Source organism: Priapulus caudatus, unplaced genomic scaffold (genome assembly GCF_000485595.1).
Source record: "Priapulus caudatus unplaced genomic scaffold, Priapulus_caudatus-5.0.1 Scaffold115, whole genome shotgun sequence".
Classification (NCBI taxonomy): Eukaryota; Metazoa; Priapulida; class Priapulimorpha; order Priapulimorphida; family Priapulidae; genus Priapulus; species Priapulus caudatus.
This window is the reverse complement of record NW_014577176.1, coordinates 474,890-482,218: the sequence shown is the minus strand read 5'-3', so window position 1 is coordinate 482,218 and position 7,329 is coordinate 474,890. Positions and strand designations below refer to the sequence as shown.

The following is a 7,329-nucleotide window of genomic DNA, read 5'->3' as shown; positions in this document are numbered from 1 at the left end:
ATTTTCAAGATGCCCAGCTGGGAAGGGAGCCATCTCATGCATTCCGCACTGCGCGGGCAGCCGCGTGTGTATATATATACGGAGTTGACGCTGTAGTCGCCGGTCGGTCGACAGCTCTGTGACACTGCGTCGGTGCTTACTCTCCCGTTCTAGATGTACGTGTAAACTTACGCAAGCTTCACACGCGGCGTACACAAGTGATCTAGGATGGACTCGCGCGCATGTAAACACGCCTTAACGTGCGATCTTCCACACTGTACTATCCGGTGTGCAACATTGTGAATCGTGTTTCCCTTTCGCAAGTGAACTTGGCGGGTTGTGGTTGGCTAGCTAGGTGTGTGTCTGTGTGTGGTGGATGTTACAGAAGGCGGTTTCCTGTGTTGTGCTGAGCGACCAGCTCGAGTCTCCTGTGTGCACTACTTACTACCTTGGAGTCGTGAGTGCGCTTGGCTGGTTGGCTCACAAACGTTGTTGTGTTATCAACTGTGGCTCCTGCCTACAAGTTAGATTCTGTTATAGCCAACTGTAAATGGAAATTCATTTTACTTGTGATGTATAGATCGTAGATATATGCGTGGCGTGTGTGATGTCATCGCTAGTGTCGTGCAGAGGTTATTAGATATGCGTTCATGATCGAACATTTATCGACTGGATGTTTCTTAGCAGAGCGTTTTTTTATGGAATTTATCGACCGACTGTTTCTGGGCGCGTTTTTTGACCGGGCGTTTCTTGACCAAGTGTTTCTTGATAAGGCGTTTCTTTACAAAGTATTTGCTGAGCATGTGCTTACTGACTGGATATTTGGTTGATGAGAAGCAGTGAAGTCTCTCTCGTGTGCAGGCCATGCGCGGCGTATGTTTCTTACTGAACCAGTGATCGAACGCCAACACTGTAATCTCGTGCAAATATTCGCGTGTTAGAGTGGCATGGTAGTTCGCAGTTTTTCGCTACTCTGTGCACACCGGCAATAAAGTTCGTACCTGCCACAAAACAGTGAATGTGCGCTGGGCAGCTATCTACAGCTAAACTATACAACGACAACTCTGCAGCGTATCTGTCTGTAAACCAATGTGAAGTTCGCAGTTTTCGTATGTAGTTGTCATTGCATTTCGGCGTTGGGGAGTAATTAAGCTGGTAGTGTGTTTATGCGGGATACCAGCATGCAGACATTGGCTGCGTGTGATCGCACCATATATAATCCTACCACCTTCGTGTTTACTGCCGATCTCGCGTTAGAAGCTTCAGGTGATCGACTGGCAACCAGTTACGATAGGTATAATAACGAACACGAGAGAGTTTCTCTGCTGTCACTGATATCAGGGGTTAATAATGACAAATAATATATATAATATACCCCTGCTAATATATATCGCTGTCTTCGCTCGCCAGTAGAAAGCTGCTGGCGGTGGTGTTGAGGTCATAGGTCAGTCGATGACGCAGCCCCTGGGGTCTACCTGTACGTGCTGTCCGTGTGTGTAGCAGCATCTCAGTAGCAGCTGTAGGTCAGGAGTTGTGGCTACTGCGGCGATACGATATGGAGTGATGCGTCGGTGGGCGGTGTAGCGAATGTGTGTAACGTTACCGTGTGTGTAATTATCGCCGTCCTTCTGTGGAGATTACGTGGGGCGAGCTACGGTTGACCAGTGAGTTGTGACTGATGCCACCCGGAATGCAACTGGTTTTGTCCGCAACTCTGTGAGGGAAAACTTCGTTCGCTCAAGAACGGGCGCAGACGAGTGTACAAGACTGTCCGCTGCTATTGCTTCTGTCACGGAGTCACACTTACCTCTCATAGCCGTGCTTATACCATATACGCTATCCCGGTTTATATATAACCTGTAGCTTGGACCGCCTAGACCGCCTGATGGTGATGATCGCGGGCCGTGGGTTGTGTGCTTACGTATGTGGTGTGCGAGCGCGTGTACTTGGCTGTTGACCCGTCTTACCGCACCTGCTGGGCACGTGAAGATTTATGAGGTTGGTGGTGGTGGTGGTGGGTATGCAGTCGCTCGCTCGCGTGATGACTGTGGTGCTCTAGTTGCATGTGATCGGTGACAGTCACAGGTGTGGGTGGCCGTCGTTTAGACGCATGAGATGCAGCGCCGTAGAGGCGGAGAGCAAACACAGCGGCCTGTGACGTGCAGCTGTTACGCATAGACCGCAAATCTACGATGTTAAATTCCTACAGTGCTCTTTGAACACGCACGAGCAGACTGAAAGCCTATCCCATGTGTATATTGTGCGCGGCCATCGCAGCCCTACACCTGCGCGGATATGTGATAGTGGTGTGTTCCATGTTCTAACCAGTTCGCATGACTTTAGTCAGTCTCAAAACTGCTACAGTGCATCGCTGTTGAAAGATCAGACTGTGTTAACAAATATGCGAGAAACGAGAGAGGGAATGTGAGTTTGTCGCTATAAGCTATAGCCTATAGGTGTGCGTACGTACGCGTGTGTGACGTGTTAGCAATGCTGGATGAACCGATGGGATCATGGGAGTGTCTTGTCTACCCGGTACTAGTGTAACCGCTGCGGCTGTATAACTGGTGAGGAAGGCCGCGCACACACACAGCTGTGTCATTCGCAAGTGGTTGGCAGTAGCTGAGTCTGACCAATTCTGACAGTAGCTACGTGTGTCCGCCTGACAAAGGGTGTTGTCTAATCTGTTTACCGAGTCAACTAACACTTTCTAGAGTTCTCGCAGCATGTTTACTGATGGTTGACTATGAGATGACCTACATGGGTGTGCGCATTAGAGTGTACCTTCGCACTGGATTTCACTAGTGACCTGTACGGGCTGTGCTTTGGACTGAACTTGGAGGCGAGATATTTTGATCGCTTATTGCACATCATGGCTGGGTTCTTCACCAAAGTTTTCGGCGGACAAAAGCAGGACAAGCGTAAGTCGACGTCGTCCGAGCAGGAGCTTGAAAGGGGAGATGTCCCGCCGTCTCCTCTCTCCCCTCAGCAGAGGAATGTGTCCTTTCTCGCAGAGGAACCGCAATCTCCCTCTGCTGTGAGCCTGAAAGAGGACACTGCTGAGCTCACGACAGAGGGTCCAGGGTTGTCCTCCTCAATGGCAGAAGAAGAGGAAAAGGAGGAGAAAGATGGGTTGAGTGAGGAGGCGGTGTTTGGAGGGGGAAAAGAAGAGGAAGAGGAAGAGTGCAAAGATAGCTTTCTGGAAATGTCAGACCTGGACATGATGCTGGATGAAGCTCTTGTCAAGGAAGATGACAGTACGACTCAGGGAAGTGACAGCATCGTCAGCAATGTCAAGGTCAAAACCGTGTCTTCACCAAAGCCTGTCACCAAACACAAGGAGAGCCCAGCATTAAGTCCCCTGGGATCACCGGAGAAACAAGAGAGCAGCTTTCTGTCAAAGGTGTTTGGTAGCCGCAAGCACAAAGATAGGAAGTCAAAGAAACGGTCCAAAGCTGAGAAGCAGAAGAAAAAGAAAGATGTCCCTGAGTTGCCAGTGGATGAGGTATTGCATACAGATGAGGAGGAAAAACTTCCAGAAACTGCAGAAAAGATTAGCCATGAAACCATTGAAGGTAGAGACACTAACGATGAGGAGGCAGTTGAGGGAACAGATGACACGACATCAATAAACATGGAATTCTTTCCTAGCGAAGTACTCCTCGATCTAATATCTCCATCTCCTACTTCATTTGCCGATATTCCTACTAGTGATGATGTGCATCCGCAACAGGAGAAGGAGGAGAGTGAGTTAAGTGAACAGAGCAAGAATGAGGACCTACAATCATATGGAGGCCCAGTGACCGATGGCGCATTACCAATGACAACACCACCTGGCATTGTTAAAGAGGTGGGAGAAGGAGAGACAGAAGGTGCTGACGACAGTGTGGTGAATACATTGCCAGTTTCCCATGATGTTAACGATGTTACAACTGGGAGCATCGATTCTAGTGAACAGGGCAGAAAATTGGTTGAATTACTGGAGAGGGTGGAAGCAGAAACTGAAAAAGAAAGCATAACAGAACAAGAGCATGCGTCTCCTGCGTCCGATGATAGCGAGAAACCAGCTGAGCAGCTGAGTCCAGTTGAGATCACAGAGGTTGATGAGGAAGAAAATGGAGTCAGTTTCCACACACCTCCAGAGGAGGTTGTGCTATCTGATGATGACAGGACGGAGCGGAAAGAAACTGTGGCTGATGATGGAGAAGCTCATGCAGTTATGGGAGTAACAGCCAGTGATGCAGTTGAGGTGGCTGTTGCTCCTCGGCCCGACACCGAAGTAACAACACTTAGTGATGAAGTCACCAGTGAAGATGACCGGAATGCTTCGCAAGAAACCAGCGAGACGTCGACGTCGCCGGGGATCGAAGACGTCACCAGCATGGACGCAGAGCGAAAATTGGATGACAAAACCTACGACTCATCACCGGCTGACGTACACCGTAGCGAATCACGTACCGAAGATATCGCTGATGTGTCGTCAGCAGTCGAGTTGCAAGACACCGATCGTGTTTCTGCTTCTGTGTTCCAAAAGACCGCAGAAGATTCCTCAGTTGAAGAGGAATGTGCTAGTCATCAACATCATCCAGAAGAAGTCATCCTAGAGGAAGAAATTGTCAAACCTTCTTCAGTTTTGGCTGTCACATCAGGAGAATCTGGTCAAACGCAGCTTGTAGCAACAGCGGAAGGGACCTGTGAGCCCACATCGCTGTCTGCTGACGATGAAACTGTAAGAGATAGTGGAACAAGCCAGCAGGCAAGCGATGAAATAACCGCATTCGCCTCAACTGGGAATGAAGAGATTGAATGTTCGATGGCCGATGCCCCTGCAGAGAGTGTATCTGCGCAGCAAACTGCAGATACGTGTGAAAACAATTCCGAGATGGATCCTGACTATGATGTTGTGAGTGCTGTTATTGAGCAGAATAAGCGCAGACTTCATCAAGCATCGATACATATGAAAGATGATGAGATAGGGGATGAATTTGAAAGAGCCGTGGGAAAACCTGAGGTGCATAGTTTAATAATTATGCAAATGTTGTGAATGATATCATGTTAGTAAAGCATGTGTATTAGGGTAAAAGGTTCCTCACTGCATATGTGCATATTAGCATGTTCGCTCAGGTGTGACCGTACAATAGACTAGAACAAGACTTATTAATTTACTTTTAATTATCTTGCGGTGATATATTTTAGCTGGTGTGACAAAGCTATTCGCATCAATTTATTCATACAATATTTTTAAAAGCAGAAATTAAGATGTGATTTGGTAATAGCAAAATTGCAGGCAGATTTACCTCAGGAGCTGTTCACTAACATGTGGTTTGCATGGTTTTTCAGGCGGAACAGCGACTGGCAGCAAAACGTGCGGCTAGATCTGAAGCTAGAAAGATACGGCTGAAAGAAGTGGAGCGCCAGCAAGCAGAGGTGAGTGCCGTAAAGCAATGTCCACTCATCCCCCACAACACGCGTTCATGCTAAATACAAACTATTCGGTGTCAATTTGCTAAAAAGGAGACGTGTTATTTCACGCTTGTTGATCTTGACAAGGCGTAGTTAAAAGGAGTCTTTCTAGTTCTCTATGCCTGCGTTAAATCTAAACGATGTTCTCCTATTTGTAGCCTGCAGGTAAAATAACATTTCATATCCTATTACAGGCAACACTCGATTTACACATGTAATTTTTTTGGATACAGCAAGGAGCCGTTTACAAATTGTGGTGTCTGTGTGCTGCCACCTGTTGATAATAAAAGTAATAAAATATTGCATTCTCACTCAATTACTGACATGCTGTAAGACAGAGTTACCCACCAAATTTATGTGATGTTAGACACATACACATGGTAAAATTTGACTGTTAATACTAACTCCATTGCTTTTGTATTCATTGCATTTAGGCAGAGGCAAAAGAATACAGGCGACCGGAAGTGACCGTTGAACCAACATCGAAGGTGAGTGCAATCGGATGTAATTCATATGCATCTTTCATTGATGTACTCCTGATACTATTGTGCTGTGCTGTGGTATCAGTGGTGTGGCCGACAACCGGAAATGACTGCATTCCACTATAGCGTATGTCCTGCAATACAGTTCTAACTGCTGCTGGTGTGTGTAGCTGGTGTGGTTGTACTGGCTGGATGGATTTGATTAATGCTTGCTAATGTGCATAAGAGTGGAAGTAACCAGGTCTAAATTGTGAAACTATTTTACATAATAAGGATATTCAACATAACATGCTCTACATTTTATTAATGCTCCACGGCATTAGGTCTAGTACAGGTAAAATGGTAGTTCAGTCAGTAAGGTTCATCATACTTTTTCTTGTTCTTACCTAAACAACATTAAAAGTTGGCCAGGCTATCTTCAGCCTACTATTGGCTTTGTCATTGTAACAGACTATATAATTATGGCATGCAATTAAAAATTCATTTTGTGACTAGAAAGCGAGTGCTTAGTACTGTGAATTCTCAGCAGAGTTGTAGTAATATGCTATATTAAGTGTCTTCTTAACTCTTTCTTGACTAATTCTTTAAAAGTGATTGGCTCGGACCTGTGTTGTGCATGGATGTTGCAGAGCTATGGCGCAGCAAGGGCTGGATCAGCTTCATCCATCACCAGCGTGGGCAGAAGGGGAAGTGATAGCAGTGAGTCGGATAACAGGGAACGTAAGGTAATATGATCGCTGCTATCGCTGCCTGAGCTTTAGGGATACGGTGATAAATGAGTTTTATTGCATAGACATATAATTGTATGACATGTGCTGACATGTCAAATTCGTGCTGGAAAGTGCCACTGCAGCCAGTGATACCTTCTGGAGTTGTTAACTCATTTAACCTGTTTGTTGTCACGGTTTTTAGCTCATCTGACATAGTCAGATGCAGTTTGTAGAATCGCATGATCGTCCGTCCGTCCGTGCGAGCGTCCGTCCGTCCGTCCGTCAACAGTTGGGCACAAATCTAAACGGCTCGACGTACGGTCACGTTATTCGGGACGTGGGGGGGTAATCCGAAAACGAGTTGGGATGTCGAAGCTGGGGGTCAAAGGTCAAAGGTCAAGAGGTGATGGATGTTGCAGAGCTATGGCGCAGCAAGGGCTGGATCAGCTTCATCCATCACCAGCGTGGGCAGAAGGGGAAGTGATAGCAGTGAGTCGGATAACAGGGAACGTAGGTAATATGATCGCTGCTATCGCTGCTGAGCTTTTAGGATACGGTGATAAATGAGTTTTATTGCATAGACAAATAATTGTATGACATGTGCTGACATGTCAAATTCGTGCTGGAAAGTGCCACTGCAGCCAGTGATACCTTCTGGAGTTGTTACTCATTTAACCTGTTTGTTTGTCACGGTT

At 46.7% G+C, this 7,329-nt stretch overlaps 1 protein-coding gene across 2 annotated transcripts in view; it reads left to right on the top strand.

Moving 5' to 3' along the window:
• Positions 1 to 1,496: 1,496 nt before the first annotated feature.
• The window catches only part of LOC106805500 (myosin-11-like), a 12,414-nt gene continuing 6,581 nt past the window's right edge, over positions 1,497 to 7,329 (top strand). The window contains exons 1-4 of one of the 2 annotated variants that reach the window (XR_001393438.1): positions 1,497 to 4,990; positions 5,320 to 5,406; positions 5,877 to 5,930; positions 6,554 to 6,649. Coding sequence is in view for 1 of the 2 variants with exons in the window: in XM_014807118.1 (XP_014662604.1) it covers positions 2,852 to 4,990; positions 5,320 to 5,406; positions 5,877 to 5,930; positions 6,554 to 6,649 (2,376 nt within the window). In the remaining variant the exon portion in view is untranslated. The remainder of the gene's footprint in view (positions 4,991 to 5,319; positions 5,407 to 5,876; positions 5,931 to 6,553; positions 6,650 to 7,329) is intronic. The other variant, XM_014807118.1, reaches the window with a different exon arrangement.